The sequence below is a fragment of the Phoca vitulina genome, unplaced genomic scaffold (genome assembly GCF_004348235.1).
Source record: "Phoca vitulina isolate PV1807 unplaced genomic scaffold, GSC_HSeal_1.0 scaffold17, whole genome shotgun sequence".
NCBI classification, from domain to species: domain Eukaryota; kingdom Metazoa; phylum Chordata; class Mammalia; order Carnivora; family Phocidae; genus Phoca; species Phoca vitulina.
Genome location: NW_022589720.1, coordinates 25,391,350 through 25,409,896, shown reverse-complemented (window position 1 = coordinate 25,409,896; position 18,547 = coordinate 25,391,350). Strand labels below are relative to the sequence as shown.

The 18,547-nt window shown below is 38.7% G+C and overlaps 1 protein-coding gene across 1 annotated transcript; it reads right to left on the bottom strand.

Moving 5' to 3' along the window:
- Positions 1-1,212: 1,212 nt before the first annotated feature.
- On the bottom strand, positions 1,213-18,175 carry SUB1 (SUB1 regulator of transcription). Its single transcript, XM_032415277.1, has 5 exons — positions 18,073-18,175; positions 15,500-15,572; positions 13,349-13,468; positions 5,989-6,097; positions 1,213-4,277 (listed from the first exon to the last, which is right to left on the bottom strand). The coding sequence occupies exons 2-5, from the start codon at positions 15,569-15,571 to the stop codon at positions 4,198-4,200; spliced, it is 381 nt and encodes a 126-aa protein (XP_032271168.1). The 5' UTR covers position 15,572; positions 18,073-18,175; the 3' UTR covers positions 1,213-4,197.
- Positions 18,176-18,547: the final 372 nt, after the last annotated feature.

Here is an 18,547-nt window from a genome sequence, read left to right as displayed (position 1 = left end):
TAGAAGACTCGGCTAACTTAGAAGAGGGCCAAACTGGAACTTCACATCGCTTTCCAAGACACATGAGCCACGACATGCACAATTTTAGTGAAGGTCGGCATGGCTGGTGGGAGAAGCACTTTGCACACAGTGTTTCTGTTACCCTGGGACATAGGATCCAACTGCTCAGATTCAGAACAAGTGTTTTTCCTGGTAGAGCTGGAGTAAGAAAGTGCCCTAAAATTATTTCCAAGCTAAAATAAGTCACCCAAGAAGAAAGATAAACTATTTAAACTCGATCAAGAGCACAAGAGTGAAAGGAGAGGAGTGTTTCCCTTTCCTCAGAAACACGTCATTGTTAATCTAGGGCTGAAATGGCTGTAAAAGCAGGTCCAGGATGGTCTAAGCTCTGTAAAGGACTTAGGTAAAGTGAGTTGGGGAAAAAGTCCTGTGAGGCGAGATTTTGTACTAAGACGGACTAAGTCTTGGATGAACTGTTACACGGTAAATCCATATAATTTCTTAATGTTTCATGCTTTAAAAAAAAAAACCATTTTTTCATCCCACAACTCCTTTGAGCCATACTACAAAACTCTAAGTCAGTGACTATGTAAATTCCAAGTACTGTATTTTTCTTCTTGACTGCATTGAGTCAGTATGCTCTAACAAACTTACAGTTGATTAGGTGGGGCAAGAAGAGTCATGGGTAGTCTTCTATGGGTCTTTCTATCCCTGTATTAAGTTTCCCTGAACAGAAATCTGAACAATGAGATCTCAAAATATAACAAAGCAAAAGTACTAAGAAGGAAAAAACAGACACCTTCTAAATGAAAATGTAAGTTTAAAATACTCAACAGAGTCCAGCATTCAATATGGTTAAGTATACCAAGGAATAATCAGACTGCAAAACATTAATAAGGTTAAAAAAAGAGAGAGAGAGAAGAGATTCTGTACACCTATTTGCATTTTTCCATCTGGATCAGGTAGATGGGAAAAACAGGCCCACACCACCCCCAAGTTGCCTGTCCCACCCCACCCTGGCCCATCTAGTCCAGTCCCATTCAGTCCAGTCCAGTCTGGTTCCAGAGGTCCTCAGAAGATTTAACATGCTAAGGCGAATTCACATTCCAAAAGCATTCACACAGGAAGGCATTCTGTTTGTTAACAAAACCCATTCAACAGATAACTAAGCCATTCATTTTTAGGTCTGTGAAACTGGGATGACACATAGGGCACATTTATTTTTATTTCAACATTTAAAATATTCACAGATGGAGTATTATATTCATTGACATCTCCATGGAAGATGTACCAAACAAAGCATACAGGTTATTCCACAATTACAGAATTACATATTTGTGACTATGTGAATGTTTACCCCTAGACTTTATCTGGAAAATACTTTAAAAAAAAAAAAAAACTTCTAAGTGCTTCACTGGATTAATTTCCATAAAAAGTAAATAGCAAAGAATTTCAGGAGATACCTAAATATTAGCCAGCGCTTTTTAAAAATTTCAAGCTTTTACAGTGCTCTTTCTGACATCCCTGTCAGGAACACTTAAATAACACTCAATTCTTTCTCTTTTCCCCTCAATAGCCAAGCCAGGATGTACGTACTTCTTTTTCCGTAAGTCTTTTTTCCTATGTAGAAATAGGTCCATCATCACAGCAACTTGACTAGCTAATGAGGTAGGAGTATTCTTCAAAAGCATTTATAAAGTAAAAGCATAAGAGAATAATCAAATTATAAAGAGGTTTTTTTGTTTTTTGTTTTTTTAGTGGTTGTTCTTTAAGTAAAATGCCAAGGGCACTGGAAATTGGTCAAAACTACCCATACTTGAAAAGACAAAGAGGAAAACTCCCTTGGAAAAACCCTGCTACAAGTTCACTCAGGGCTGGCATTAATTAAATGCATTCTGGCATTACCAAGTAAGAAACTGCTGCCTTAAAATGCCAAGCTTTCTTCCTGGAAGAAATCTTACCAAGAAGGTAATTTTAAACAGAAAACCTCAGTTCCCTATCTTCTCTTCTCAGTACAATTAACTGGTCTCTTCTTTTAAACCCAGTTCTCATCATTTCCTATACCCAAAAACAGATCAGTGATTTCTGTATATTGTATATCCAGTAACAGATTTAAATGAATTTAGCAGTCAACTTATCAAATTCTGCCAGGGAAACACTCCTTATATGAAGATTTTAATGACAGAATGTTATACAGCTAGAAAATGCCTAGGTAACAGATTTCAGCACCATCTCTGTATTAGCAGATAGTTTCAAAATGCACATGAACCCTGAATTCATATATACCTAGGAAACTTTCCCATTATTCCCTCTTCAACTACGCCAAAATCAAAGTTCTGTGTTCTAACTACCCTTTCTGTATTTATTAAGGAATACTTTACAAATCCACCCAATTAAGTTAATAGAACACATGTATGTTCCCAAATAAGGGTAAAGCCACCAGTCAAGTATGATTTGTCTAAAATACCATTTTGAACACTTTGGGTACCTATTATCTGATGGAAGCTAAAATACCAGAAGAGAAGATTTATTTCCCCAATTATGCACCTATTAGGGTTACTGCTAAAAACATTAGAAAAATCATTTAAAAAATGTAAAAACATACTTAAAACAGAATAGCTGCCAGAAAAAAATTTAGTAACTATGTGTTTCCTGGCAGCTAGTTTTGAAACCAAGTCCTTGACAATTCCACTATAAAACGTTTTAGACGCAGTAATCAAACCTGTGTAATAGTGCAACTCTCCGACATGGCAGTAAACCATTTAAGATTAGCTACCAAAAATAATTTGTTAACAAGAATTTTTTTTACATGTCTTTAAACCTTTCTTTTTACTATTCCATCTAGAATTGTGTCCTATCAATGTGCTCAAAATATCCTATGTCTCATTTAGTTTGAAGAGAATTCCTTCCTCTTCACGGCCACCTTCTTTCATTTCAGTTATAGTTCCTTAAATTCTCTTCCTAAGGCACACCCTGCCCTATTTATTGCTGCAAAGCCCCTGAAATCTGTGCCTCAATCTGGGTCTGCCTCATCACTACACTTTAATGAAAATCACTTCAGAGTACCTGCTAAAACTTAGTAACATTAAGTCTAGAATACTATTGTCCAGTAGATTAACTGCAAAAAAAAAAAAAGAACCAAGTCTACTAAGAGAAGGCCAAAAAACAGAAATATATGTTCTATATACTCTTTCTTCCAAAAACTAACCACATTACCTACTATAACAGTAAAGCTCAGTTATCTCTCTGGCTACATATAATCCATACTCAATGTTATAAAATAAAATGTTAGGCCAGTAAGCTTTCACAATTTTTATTAAATCCTAATCTAATATAACAGTATCTGATTTTATAGACATCATCCCATGGTGAACATGTTTAATAAGTGAAAGTAAATCAGACATCGAAGTCATTATTCTCTGCAGACTAAGCAGTAAGGTAACTACACAGAACACTACAGGTAACAACATACACTTACTTGCTCAGAGTTTTCATACAAGTCATGTTTTTTTTTATCAAACTATATCTCCTAATATTTAATACAGTAGAATTAGTGATTGTAGCTCTCATATAATATTTTAATTACAAGTACCTTATTGAGATAACTAACATTTTGACAGTTTCACTGACTTTCCAAATTAGTATAATATAGTCAAGAAAGAGAACAAAAAAGTGAAATGAAAACTGAACATGACATTAAAAGAAAACAAAGTAAAGAAAAAAAAGGGGAAAGTGAAATATCACTGGGGTAGAAAAATCCAACAAGTCTAGACACTGGGCTGGAAGAAAACAGATCAACTATGGATTTCACAAGTCAGAGTTTATAAATTCAATGCAATACAAATCCTTTGAATGTAAAAGCCAAGGTGAAACCAACAGGTCTATAAACTGTTACTTTTGGCCTTAAACAGTACCAACTCTTTTGATCAAAAAAGGCCACAACAGTTAAGATTGTATTACTTGATTTTATTTTACACTAGGTGGCGGGCACAAAGCAATCCTCCTTAATAAAGTTGACAATTAGCTTCACTCAGAACACTTTTAATAATGCACATAAAAAAAAAAGTATTCATCTTACAAATTGTTCTGCAATCCAAATATACAATAGCTTGGAAAACAACGTTTAGAAAACAAAAGCCAATGTAAAAAGACAGATTAAAACAACTAGAACAGTACAGGTTTCATGTGGCTCTGATTTTACAGCTTTCTTACTGCGTCATCAATGTCCGCAATCTGTTCCTTCAGCTGGCTCCATTGCTCGGGATTTAAAGAAATACCTAAAACAAAGTTTTAAAAATTGAAAGTTGGAAATCCCTTTAAGCTCTGATGATTTCATACTTCCAACTAAAAAACTGCTTTATCGACAACTGCCACTTTGACCGGCACAATGTTACCATATTGAGAGTCCAATCTCTTGTTTATTACAGATTCATCACAATTACCTGAGCAGACCAGTCTTACACCCAGTTTTACTTCCAACACTGTATCCTGCACAATACTTAATATAGCCTGTGAGAACAAATGATGATGTGAAGATGTATCTCACAAAACCTTGCAAACTAGCAGGCTAAGTGGCCAGGTCCAGATTTCTTATGTGACACTCCATTTCTACATCCAGTTGGTTCCAACATTTGCTCAAAATTTCTATAGGAACTCAAGGTGAACAACTTTGTGCTGAGTTCTTCCAGAAGCATTCATTTCACTTTGGAAAAATTCCTGGGACGTGACCCATACAGGACTTCTCAGAATGTACACAGTGGTTAAAAATGCATTGTGGAGTCCTGCTGTCAAGGTTCAAATCCCAGCCTCCCTATCGCTAACTGTATGACCTTTAAAAAAAAAAAAAAATCTCTAAGCCTCAGTCTCCTCACCAGTAAAATGGTATTTACATCTCAAAGCGGTATTGTGAATCAATAAGTTAGCTAATGTGAGGAAAAGCTGAGTGTATCACCTGACACATAAGTAAACACTTAAAATGTTAGCTAATAATATGTCTTTCTTATTTAAGAAGTAAAAATGTGAAGAGAAAGTACTTTGCACTTGGAACTTCTGATGTTCTAATACTTGACCCATATAAAAAGAAAAATAAGCTAGAATTATAAGAATTAGTGTATTTCTCAGAAAACTACTGGGAGGCCATGAACTTGAGAGGAAGGCAGAAGAACATACTGGGTCAACACCTTGGACGGGCTTTAAAACTGATTAAATTGTTTTAATAAACGCTTGCAGGAACAAGAGAAGAAATCTGGCATTGGCCACAATGAAACAACTAAATGAGCAGTCCAGAAGTGGCCTTGAACGAGAAAATGTTAAAGGGTACGAAAACAGAGAGGTTAGGTTTAATAAAGTAAGAACTGCATGAAGCAAACAAGTGGTACCTTCAAGATGACAGGCAGAGTAGAAGATAAGGAGGCATATTTTTATCTAAGAATCAACCTAAAGCAGCTAACTACCCCAATATATGAATTTATGTTAGTACATATGTTCTCTAGGTATATAACGAATAAATAAAGCATGCTTCTATGATGCTGATATGCTTGGGACTGGGTGAAGCACAAACGGGAAGAAGGACAAAGACCCACTTTGGATGCCCCCTCCCAAAGGATATCCTTTAGATGAACCAAAAGGAAAACACTATAAGCCAGAATTTTTCATTCCCAATTTTACAACTTCCCAGATCGTGCCTGCTCTACTTAAGAATTCACGTCAATTTTTTTTTTTCTAAAGTTACATCCAAGCAAATTAGCAGCCAAATGAAGTGATATTAGGGTTATTATTTTTTCTGGGTTTTATTCCAACAGCTATTCAAAACATGTCATTAAAATAAGTTAAATATCATGTCTAAAAGACTCCATACAGAAAACAAAGAATCAACTGAATGAGGATGTTCCAAATGCACTGCCAACATTATTTCAATTTTAAATAAGGTGGGTTACTTTTTAGTTTAGTTCTAATCATCAGGACCAAATTCAGGAAATTAAATCTCACCTTTTCTTCCAGGCTTCATTTCACCTTCTGGATCCATCCAATATTCTCTAATATCAATTAGGACTTTCCCTTTAAAGTCCCGAACACTGACGTACCTCATTTTCCCAATCTGCAAAAGAAACAAAAACATAGAAAGGTATTCACTTCAACAGTGATGTCCCTATTTATATTCACAACTTGCTGCACACTCTCTCTACTTTTAATCAAAGTAACTATTCTCAATATCAAAACTACAACCAAAGGAAATGTCACTGTTAAGAAGAAATCTTTCTTAAAAAAAAAAAAAAGAAATCTTTTTTTAAAAACATGGAAAAAACAAAGTACATCTCACACTTCCAATTATTTTTACATTAAAGAAATCATTAGTAAAACAGAGCAACACTGGAACTGGAAAACAGTTCCTCAAAAAATTAAAAATAGAATATCTGATCCAGCAGCCCCACTTCTGGGTATGAACCTAAAAGAAATGAAAGCAAGGTCTCATTTATACACCCATGTTCACAGCAGCATTACTCACAACAGCCCACAGATGGAAACAGCCCACATGTCCGTCGTGAGATGAATGGATAAACAAAATGTGATATATATACATACCGTGGAGTACTATTCAGGCTTTAAAAAGGAAATCCTGTCACATGCTACAACATGGATGAACCTTACTGACATGTACTAAGTGAAATACACCACTCACAAAAAGATGCATACTGGGGCACCTGGGTGGCTCAGTCGGTTAAGCGTCCAACTCTTGATTTCAGCTCAGGTCATGAGGGTCATGAGATCGAGCCCCACATGGGGCTCTGCACTAGGTGGGTCTACTTGAGATTCTCCCTCTGCCCCTGCCCTTCCCCCACACTCAAGCTCCCACTCTAAAATAAATAAATCTTTAAAAAAAAAAAGATGCATACTGCATGATTCCACTTATACAAGTGCCTACACTAGTCAGACTCAGAGAGACCGAAAGCAGAACGGTAGTTATCAGGGGCCGGGAGAAGAAGGAGAGGGGAGTTTAAGTTTTGCTAAAAGAAAGAGTTTTGGAGATCTGTTTCACAATAATATGAACATACTTAACACTACTGCTTAAAAATGGTTAAGATGGTAAATTTTATGTTGTGTTTTTTACCACAAAAATCATTAGAAAGCAAACTTTTGCAGTACAAACTACAACCAGTAGGAATCCACAGACCCCACTACCTATGTACCATTCTAAAAATCCAGAGATCCAGTCAATAGAACATGAGAAAGCTTTTCCTTTTAGACATTCATTTTAAGTAACATCTTTAATACACTTCACCATAGTCTCAAATTAAGAACTTAAAACTACCCACAGAAAACCATTTTTCAAAAACTTTATACTGTGCTTTAACAAACTACAAATTCCCCAGAGAAGGAAAAGGCTCTACTCAACAAAGTGTCTGTAAGCACGTTCCAGGAGGTCTTACGCTGTAAGACACCGTCTAAACTGTCTAGCACTTCAACTAACACCTCATACTTTCTGATCACAACTTTTAACGCCTGTACCGATCTCTTACTCATTCTAAAACTCTTCAAACCTACTGACTAAAAACTGGCCATGATTTTTGTGCTTAGAACATCTCAACATGTAAAGATTCTGGGTGTGGCTATGTTCCTTTCCCTTCCAACCTGGGTCCCTTGATTATTAAACAATCCTTTTAATTAAGATACTAAGTATTACTGTAGCAGAATCACAGCTGTGCTGACCCAGTACTTATTAATGGCTGACCCAGTACTTATTAATGGTTTCCATCTTGCGTATGTCCTCTTAGACTGCTTTTTCTTGTCTCAGCCAGGTCTGGTTCATTTTCCTTTAGTTTTCTATCCTTAAGTTTCTGATCCTGCTGGTGTGCCCCTACTTCCAGGGTATACCCCATGCTTTATGGAGAAAATGAAGTCCACTCAATATGGGTAAGTGCCTTCAAATCTTTCTTCTCTGTACTCACAACACCATCAATTCTTAACTTTTTACTTTTTCTATCCCATTTCTTACTTATGCATTCTTTCCCTTTCCAATGGCTTATCTACCATTTCCTAACATGCTCATTCCCCTCTTTCTATAAAGCATTTTCCCTAATCTGCAGTATTTTATAACTTTCTCCATGTTTCCTTCTTCCTTTTATTGCTAAATTTTGAAAGGATAAAAAATACCGCTTCTACTAATTGAATTCCCACTGCCTACTCTAAAGTCACCAGTGATCTTATGGTCAGTTTTAATGGCTTATTTTTTCATCAGTCTTCTTTGTACCCCCCTAGGGCCTATCATACACTAGGTTCCCAGGAAACTGTTTTAATGGATAAATTAAATAAGATCAAAATAATTATCACAAAGAAACTGTTAATTGTAATTTATAATACTGATTTAATAATGCTAAGAAATGTATAAGTATCTTAAGCAGCCAACCAAAGAACTGAACATTGTTTCATTTTGGTTTTTAGTAAGCCCTCTAGCTAGTAAGCCCATGAGCTAACAAGACCATGAGCTAGCTGAGTATATAATATTAAAATGTACTGAAAACCTACTAAAGTGATATTGATTAGGTTAAGTACGAGTTCAGTGTTGACTTGAGCATGTGGAAGAGACCTTAGGTATTAGGATCTAACCTTGAAATATGACAGCCTATTAAGTAAGTAAAAGAGAAAAAAAATGACAAGGACATAGAAGGGACTAAGCAGAAAGATTCAACACTGCTGAGACTCAAGGACAGGCTGACTAGATGGAGCTATACTGAAGAGGACTTGAAAAACCGGAAGAGATTCTGGAGCCTTTATAGGTTCTTGGACTAAGGACCAAAACAAAACACAGAAGCAGAAAAAATACTACTACTACTCTCTTCTGCAAGGCTTGTATTCCTGACAATCTAAAAATCTGAAAACAGGGTTAAAACTTTAAAATCACACTAGAGGGACGCCTGGGTGGCTCAGTTGGTTAAGTGTCTGCCTTCGGCTCAGGTCACAATCAGCGGGGAGCCTGCTTCTCCCTCTGCCTGATGCTCCCCCCTGCTTGTGTGCGCTCTCTGACAAATAAATGAAATCTTTAAAAATAATAAAAAAAATAAAATCGCACTAGAAAAAGAATTAAAATCAAGACTGAAAGCAAATCTTTTTTTAAAAAAGAGAGACAAGCATGTTGTAAGTATATTAATAGCATTTTACCAGTCTTAAATTAGTACTAACAACTATTCAATTATTTTATCATAAAGAACATAGAACAGGGCGCCTGGGTGGCTCAGTCGTTAAGTGTCTGCCTTCGGCTCAGGTCATGATCCCTGGGTCCTGGGATCGAGCCCCGCATCAGACTCCCTGCTCCGCGGGAAGCCTGCCTCTCTCTCTCTCCCACTCCCCCTGCTTGCGTACCCTCTCTCGCTGTGTCTTTCTGTCAAATAAATAAAATCTTTAAAAAAAAAAAAAAAGAACATTGAACAATACAATAAACACACAACAAATGGTTAGCTAGGTACTTTAATTTCTACTCTTGCTCCCTAGAAACTATTCAGAAGCTCCTTTATCCATGATTTCAATGAGGTGTGCTATAAATATTTTTGTTTGCCACAGATTAACAGAAGAGGCATTTTCTTCCTCCCAAATATGGCTGAACCATCCACATATCCAAAACTTTGTGAATGTACAATCTGAAGTCCCTAATCACTTTTCAAGTGACTTTATTTGATGTACAGTAAATAAGAAATTATTCAAAGTGAGGAAAAGGTACAGATGAGTAAAATGATACTCTAGAATTTGCTAACAACATTTCAGAGAACAGCAGCACCAAAGAGCTGTGGGGTTGGAATGAAGGGCAACTGTGGGAACACCCACTCACACTGTTCTATCCAAATGAGTCTCTGATTATAATCTGAAACTTACTATGCATTTTGTAGCTCATCCCCAGTGTATGTGTTCATTTTAACATAAAAGGTTTTAATGAAAATCTCCCAAGAGGGGCCCTACAGAAAAATGCACCACGTTTATCCCTGTGACTTCATTCTCCAATACCAAAGCAGCAAAACCATAGCAGTACGTACATTCACTCCAGAGTTTAAGCAATAGTGGATGGCATCAGAGGAAGGAGAAAGTTAGAAGGATGCTTTGCCCCTAAGATCAGGAACAAGGCATGGATGTCTACTCTCATCACTTGTTTTCAATATACTAGAAATACTAGCAATAAAGCAAGAAAAAGAATTAAAACGATGATGTAAAACAGACAAAATCAACACCACCACAGAAAGTTCTAAGAAGTCTCTAAAAAGTACATATGCAACCTATTATAAATACATAGTACACATGTATTCATATTAGTGATACTGTAACATCTTTTCTAGCAATGAACTGGAAAATCAAGTTAAGAGAGCAGAGATTTCTGATAGAACCAAAAAACATAAAATACCAGGGGTGCCTGGGTGGCTCAGTCTGTTAAGCTTCTGACTCTTGGTTTCAGCTTAGGTCGTGATCTCAGGGTCATGAGATGGAGCCCCTCCTCGAGCTCCATGCTCATAAGGGAGTCGGCTTCTCTCCCTTTGCCCCTCCCCGCCCTCGCATGCACGCTGTCTCTCTCAAATCTTTAAAAAATATATATAAAATACTTAATGAATTTAACAAAGATGTGCAAGACCTCTATAATGAAATTCACAAGAACAGACAAATTTAAGAAGATCTAAATAAATGCAGAGAGACACCATGTTCGTGAACTAGAAGACTCAGTACTGCCAAGCTGCCTATTCTCCCCAAACTGATCTTCAGCCTGACCCAATCCCAATCAAAACCCAGTAGGCTTTTCAGTAAAAACTGACAAGCCTGATTCTATAATGTGTATGGAAATACAAAATACGCAGAAGAGCAAAATCAGTTAAAGGACTTTCACTACCTGATTTCAAGACTCACTATAAAAGCGCAGTAGTTGTGACTTGTGATACTGAAGTAAAAACTATTCAATGGAATAAAACAGAGATCAGAAATAGACATGTATTTTATATATTCATGGATTTTCATTAAAAAGATCCAACGTGAGTCAATGGAAAAAAGTCTTTTCAACAAATGGTACAGAACAACTGGATCTCTCTGTGGGAAGAGAAATTAGTTCAACGTCTATTTCACACCACACACAGAGAAACTAAACTAATTCTACGTGGATCACACACCTAAACATGAAAGTTATTAACTATAAAAATTCTAGGGAAAAAAACAGTGGCAAAATTTGTGTGTGGCCTTGGGGTAGGTAATGTCATTAAAAAGCATTAACCATAAAAGGAAAAAAATTTATAAAAATGGACTTAATCAAAATTAAAGCTTTCTAAAAATGCTTAAGAAAGTTAAGAGGCTCTTTAAAAAAAAGCACGCCTGGGTGGCTCGGTTGGTTGAGCATTTGCCTTCAAGCTCAGGTCATGATCCCGGGGGTCCTGGGATGGAGTCCCGCATCGAGCTCGTTGCTCAGCGAGGAACCCACTTCTCCCTCTGCCTGCCACTCCCCCTGCCTGCGCGCACTGACAAATGACTAAAATTTTCTTTAAAAAAAAATAAAATAACAGATGGGGAACCTGGGTGGCTCAGTTGGTTAAGCGACTGCCTTCGGCTCAGGTCATGATCCCAGTGCCCTGGGATTGAGCCCCACACGGGCTCCCTGCTCAGCGGGAAGCCTGCTTCTCTCTCCCTCTGTCTGCCTGCCACTCCCCCTGCTTGTGCTCTCTCTAATAAATAAATAAAATCTTTAAAAAAAAAAAAAAAAGAAAGAAAATTAACAGGCAAACCACGGACCTAAAGAAAATATCCACTATACTTATAGCTGACAAAGAACTTGTACCTAAAATACATAAAGAACTCTTTCAACTCAATAAATCAAATGTCCTCTATTTTTTTAATGAGCAAAAAAGACTTGAACAAAGCGCGAAGTAAACTACAATGAGCTCCTACTACACATCCATTAACTTACGTGAATAGCATTAAATACTGACAAAACCCAGTGAGGATATGAAGCAACTGGAATCTCTCACATTGCTGGTGGGTGCATAAAATGGTACAGCTACTAGAGAAAACAGTTTGACATTTTCTTATGAAGCTAAACATACACTTAGCCTATGACACAGCAAATGCATCTGATGTTGATCCAAAGAGGAAAAAAAAATTCAAAGACTTTTACAAGAATGTTCCCATCAGCTTTATTCCTAACAGCCCAAGACTAGATAGAAACAACCCAAATGTCTATCCCTAGTGAATGGGTAACAAATTGTTGTATAATCTTACAGTGGAATACCACTCAGCAATAAAAAGGAACAAACTACCAGTAAGAACTGACCCCAAGATGTTACACTGAGCAAAAGAAGCCAGACACAAAACAATACAAACCAAACAATTCCATTTATATGAGGTTCTAGAACAGGAAAAATAAATATATAGTGACAGAAATCAGATCAGTAGTTACCTCAGGCAGAGGGAATGACTGCAAAGGGAGGCCAAGACGGAACTTTCTGGGGTAATGGAAACTGCCTCACTATAAGAGAACCATGTCTACTTGGCTCATCACTGCACACCCAGAATTCAGTAAGGCCTGATGAAATACGGTCTTTCGAGACCATCAGAAAATTAAAAATATGTATCAATTTTATACATAACTATGCATTTTATATATATGTACGTGTATATACATATATATGCACTAGCCTTTTCCAGCCAAATGTTTGCAGCCTCATTCCAACATTTTGGCTTCAACTAATAATTATGCCCCCTTCTTGAAACACTTCCCTTGCTATAACTCGATCTTCAATCTTATTCCCCACTATATAGAGGGCCAATTTCAGCAAATCCACCTGCCTCTCCTGTTCTTTTTTAAAGATTTATTTATTTTAGAGAGAAAGCAAGCGAGCATTGGGGGGGAGGGGTGCACCAGAGAGAGAAGGAGAGAATCTCAAGCAGATGCCCTGCTGAGGGCGGAGCCCAACACAGGCTCAATCTCAAAACGCTGAGCAGAAATCAAGAGTCCCACACTTAACCAACTGAGCCACCTAGGCGCCCCTCACCTCTCCTATTCTTATCAAGCCCAAACTTTGCAGGCCATACTGCTGCTTCTTCTCCAATAATACCCCATCCATATTTCACAGCCCAATACTAGACCTATCTCCTCCAAACTGCTTCCTAAATGTGCTGTTTTCAATCTTTTTTATCTATCACTTTTAAATTGTTTAACACTTAGCCAAACTACAGGTTTCTAGACTTTAACAATAATCTAGCACCTTATAAATGACTTTCATTTCAATGAACCTGCTCCTATATTTCAATGACTATCCTTATATTAAATTAAGGTACTTTCAACATTTGTCAGATCAAGCCAGACACTAATCCTCAGGATCTTGGACACTACCTGAAACATGTTATCATCTCTGCTGCTGCTCTGCTTAGAGGACGACAGGGCTCTTGAAGTTTCACCAGTCTTTTGCTTCTTCACAGGTTTTTCTGGAGTAACTTGCTTTTTCCTCTTTAACTTGAAAGAAAAACAAGCATAATGGTTAAAATGTGCACACATAAGAATAAGACACACCTCAAGTTCAAACACTTCATTACTTTTTAAGACTTAAAGGCTCAAAATACTACATTTATTAAGAAAAAAATCATAAACATATACACAGGCAAGTTTCACTTGCCAACAGAACTATGGAGCTAACCTAGTATCTAACACAGTGTTTTCAAAATGTGTTCTCAGAAACCCAAAAAACACTTCAGGCATCATACTGGTAATAACCAGAGAAACAATTCTTTTCTAGACCAGGATCCCACATCCAATTTCTTTGGGGGGGTGGGGAAGTGATGGGGGGGCCTGCTGCTTTTGAATAAATTTTGGAAACCCCAAGTCTACTAAAGTTAGTCAGCAACTTATATTTTTACAAAGGATATATATTAATTAGGAAGCATACAGCCAACTTATTCCAATCCAGGATATGTTATTTATTCCCTGCCTATTCCAAAAGGGACTTAAATTGACTTTGAAAATTTTTGAGTATGCAAAGCTAAGAAAGCTATTTTATACTGGGCACTAGAAGTCAACAACTCAAGAATTTCATCACAAAAACCACTGAAGGTGGACAGCAATGTGTTAGATTAGCATCCAAAATCAAGACAATGTCTTAAATAAAGCAACATTATTGTAAAAACTTTTTATATAGCCTCATTCTTAAAATGACCTAACAGCCTATGAAAACTAGTAGAGTTCCCAACCTAAACAGCAGAGGGCAGTCATGTTCCTTAGTGGAAAGTATAAACTAATATGTTAATGTCTTACTAAATTAGATGAAGTTAGGTAAAATAGAATGTACACATGTATATAAACTGAAAAAGTGAATGTTACTGTGTTTACAGGATTAATGTACTATTAATAGCAAAACAGCAGAGGGCAGTCATGTTCCTTAGTGGAAAATATAAACTAATATGTTAATGTCTTACTAAATTAGATGAAGTTAGGTAAAATAGAATGTACACATGTATATAAACTGAAAAAGTGAATGTATTACTGTGTTTACAGGATTAATGTACTATTAATAGCAAAAATAGCAAAAATCACCTCAGCTCAAAAGTAGAAAGTGACTGATTATTCTTTATATAGGGGCTGGATATTCTCCATGGACTGACACATAAAAGTTCAGTAAAAATTTGTTTTCAAATTCAAAGGCCATACCAGGTGTGAATAAAAAACCTAAGAGATATTTCCTTCTGGAGTATAGCTATGTATGTTGAGGCCTTATTTCAACCTTTAGGTTCTATATTCTGTATTTCCCTATACAGGTCCATCTTCTCCAAGATTCTCCCATAAGCTCTCTTAACTAACACTGCCAACTAAACTCAGAGACATAATTATGTAAGCTCCTAGGAATTAAAAACAGTCCTGCACAGCAGCTCTGACTACAGTGTGAGCGGCTCAGTTAAGCGGAATACACCACTCCCAGCACAGTTGTCATCTAACGTAGAAAAAGGCTATTGTCAAAATGGGGAATTTCATGTTAGCTTTGCTGGGTGTTGATTTAACTAAAAGGAGGGGACCAGAGTAAATAACATTCTAACTTAAAATGTACCAAGCCTACATTTTAAGTAATCCTAGTGGGCTGGATAAAAATCAACGGCTGAGAAGGCAGTCAAAACTGACATCTGCATTCAAAGAGTTCAGGTAATTTAACTCAACTACAACACACAATACCTAGAGATTAGGCAGATTCCTAAATAACGGCAAATAGCAGCTTTGGCCTCATTCTAATGCTATTCCCCAGAGGGAATAAGGCGGTGGTTCTGTAGCTTTGGGGCTCCTATAAGACTTGCTCAAGCCTGATTCAGGGGCTGGAAGTGTGCATGTACAACAAGTACCCCAGGCCCTTTGGTCAAGTGGTCCAGGAGCCTTCTGCACTTTGAGAAACACCCACCTAGGCGCTCATTTTACCATTCTGATATGCCTTGCTGTCCTTCAGAACTGGATGTGGGCAATACTGCTGAATTAAGTATCACAGAAATGACTTGCATTAATAGTCACCTTTTTGTCAACCTCACTGTCAGAATCACTGCCAGAAGAGCTTGAAGAAACAAGTTCCTTTGATTTAGGCATTCTGAAAGAAAAATACATTATACACAATAATTTACAAACTGTTCCACTACCTTCAACTTGACTCTTTCCCAAGCAAAAATTCAAGAAGTTCCATGGTTCTACCATTTTGTGGTACTGGAGTTGTTACGCTGAGCACAACGCTAGAAGTTATACTCTTAATTTATACTCTTCCAAGTTGAAAATAACACCCAGAACCCAGCAAGGAGAAAGAACTAAATGTCACACACATCTCACACTCCTACACCTCTTTCTCAAAGCCATTGGGTCTTTTTATACTTCATTTTAGAGGAGTTAGATGTTTATAGGTAGAATAAATTGTAAGAAGGCAGCTGACAGCAATCTCTGTTAAAACAGGAATAGGAATATTCTCAGTACTGCTTTATATTTCTCACTGATGAGACCTAATAGAAGTATTCGCTGCAGGAACTGACCCCAACATTCACACAACATGGGGAACAGCTGCACTATACAGATGGAATTCATTTGCCAGTATAACCCTATTTTTTCTTACTTTGTAAATGTTCTTAATTTTCTTTGGCTTTTTGAGCATGCCATCAAAATGACAAGCACTAATTCAGAGTTCACAAAGTTAAACATAATTTTTACGGTTCATTACATTTTACACTGATTTTCTACTCTGAAATGTAACTACATTTTGAAGAATCTGCTTATGGGAGGGGCAAAACCTTTTCTCAAATTCCACTATGACCCTCACTCCCCCCAAACAGAGGTACATAACCCAATATCTTGCTTTCAGGTGGATCTTTACTGAGTGCCTGAGCACAGCAAGACAGAGAGCCTTGTGCATCTACTTTTGCAGAGATTAAAAAAAAAAAAAAAAAGCTAAAGCCCAAATTTCAAGGAATTCCAAGGCACTCTTTTCAAGGCACTTAACAATACCAGGTGGTAAGCCACTTATTATTAAAGTATCTTCAGCTCTCCCCGTCTCCAGAAAGACTGAGTCTTATTAATTTTTGTATGCCCTAAAGGGCCCAATATGTACAACACACAGTCTGTAAATGTTCAATAAAGGAAAAAAGACTTCATTTCCTCCTCAAAAAATCCTAAGTAATCCAGCTCTCTAGACTAAACTTGCCTTGGCACTAACACTAAATGTGTCCCACATTAGGAGGTCAAGGTAAAAGAAGTGGGCCATCCATCCCAATTCTAGCCACTAATTTCAAAAAGCTCAAACATGCACAACCAGCCATGTTGATTTTAACTGGTAATTTCTTGAGAAGAGTAAATTCTGAGGGGACCAGAAACGTTCAGAACCAGATTTTATGTACTATTCCTGTTACTGCTCCATTTTACAACCTAAACTCCAAAAGCAATTTAGGTTTTTTAATGCTAGCAGCTAATAATGCCAAGAAACATTTTTTAAAAGGTAATTAAATTGGACATAACCTATTTTCTCACTTTGAAACAGTCAAGCATAACTATAGGTCTATTAATAATAGCTGCGGGGGGGGGGCTGCCTAAGATCATTTCAAAGAACGACCTCGTAATTAACCCAAATTAGAAGATCATTCAACAACAAAAAAGATAATGGTAACTAAAACCACTTTGAACTTTTGACAGATTTTAACTTTTACTTAATGAATCTTTACTGTTCGAAGGAGGCAGGCCAGTAATTCAGGAAGGTGATACTAAAACGCTAGTGAAGAATATATACAAAATGCAACTGAAATAATGAATTTCGGTCTGTGATGATGGCGTGGAAGGAAGATTAGAAAAGACGAGGTGAAAATTAAACCTGGACTAAAGGGCACAGGAATTCGGTACAACACGAGGGTGACGAGCACCAAGACGGGGAAGGGGGTCGCGCGGTGCCAGGAAGCTGCTGGAACCCTGGGGCTGGCAACGGCTGAGGCAGGGGGAGACAGGTTGGTCGGAGGGGGCGTGGGAGGCGGCGAAGTGCGGAGGAGACCGTATGGGAAGAGGAGGGACTTGCACCAAGCGCCATTTTCTTCTCTCGAAGCGCTAGCTACCCCAGCACACCAGCCATCCTTCCCCCAACCCCCCCCAGCCCTCCTCCGACGGGGTCCGCTCTCTCCCTCCCCTAGAAAGCGCCCCCCCAACCCCGGATGCCGGGGTTTGAGTTCCAGCCAGGGCTGGGGGAGAAGCAGGCTCCGCACGCGCCCCCGCCGTGGCCCGGGCCGCCGCGGCATTGTCCCGGGGGTGCCCGGGCCCCCTCCGCGCGGCTCCTCGCCTCCGCCCGGCCGCGCCCCGCCGCCAGGGGCCGCCGCACTCGCTGCGCCGGGGCCATTCCCGGGAGCCAGCTTCTGGCGCGGAGAGGCCTGTAGGGCATGGGGCGCGGGTCGGCGACGGAGGAGGAGGTCCAGGGAGGCCGAGGCGGGGAGGTCTGGCAACGCCGCCATTTCCCCCGGCCGTCGCCTGCGAGCGGGGTAGAGGCCGCAAGCGGCTCGCGGCCCGGCTGGGAGGGTGGGGGCCGGACAGGCAGGGGTTCGAGGGGTGGGGGCGGGGTCCCCAGCACTCACGCTCCACTCTCGCAGCCGAACCTTCTTCTGCTCGCTCGCTTGCAACTGACAGAGAACCGGAAGTGACGGAAGCCCAGAGACGCCGGCCCCGCCCCTCGGGGGGGGGGACTGCGCACACGTGATGGGGCGTGGCCTCCCTGCCCAAACCAACACCGAGACCCTTTCCAGGGCCTTAAAGGGGCCGGCCCTCGTCCTCAGCCAGTCCCTTGAAAGTGAAATACATCAAAGTTTAAGTATGACCTGTGAGTGAATGAGGGCACGAAGAAAACATGAAGGAGAAACATCGAGCTTTGCACTTGTTCCATAAATGTTTCTTGTACTAAAGTGAATTGTTCATACTGAAAAAGCCCATTTTCTCAGAAATGGTCCTTAACTCCCATTCCCAATATTTGACTCTGGCTGGTAAAATCCAAAGGAAGGAAGCCAAAGTCACATGTTTAATTCCAGAAAGTGCAAGAAGTCTTTACAGAAGTCC

Excerpts from the sequence above, each read along its gene's own strand:
- SUB1 (XM_032415277.1), bottom strand. The coding sequence starts at position 15,571 with ATGCCTAAATCAAAGGAACTTGTTTCTTCAAGCTCTTCTGGCAGTGAT. Across the intron at positions 6,098-13,348 it reads GAGATGATAACATGTTTCAG|ATTGGGAAAATGAGGTACGT; the intron begins GTAGTGTCCAAG and ends TTTCTTTTGCAG. Across the intron at positions 4,278-5,988 it reads AATGAAGCCTGGAAGAAAAG|GTATTTCTTTAAATCCCGAG; the intron begins GTGAGATTTAAT and ends ACTTTGTTTTAG.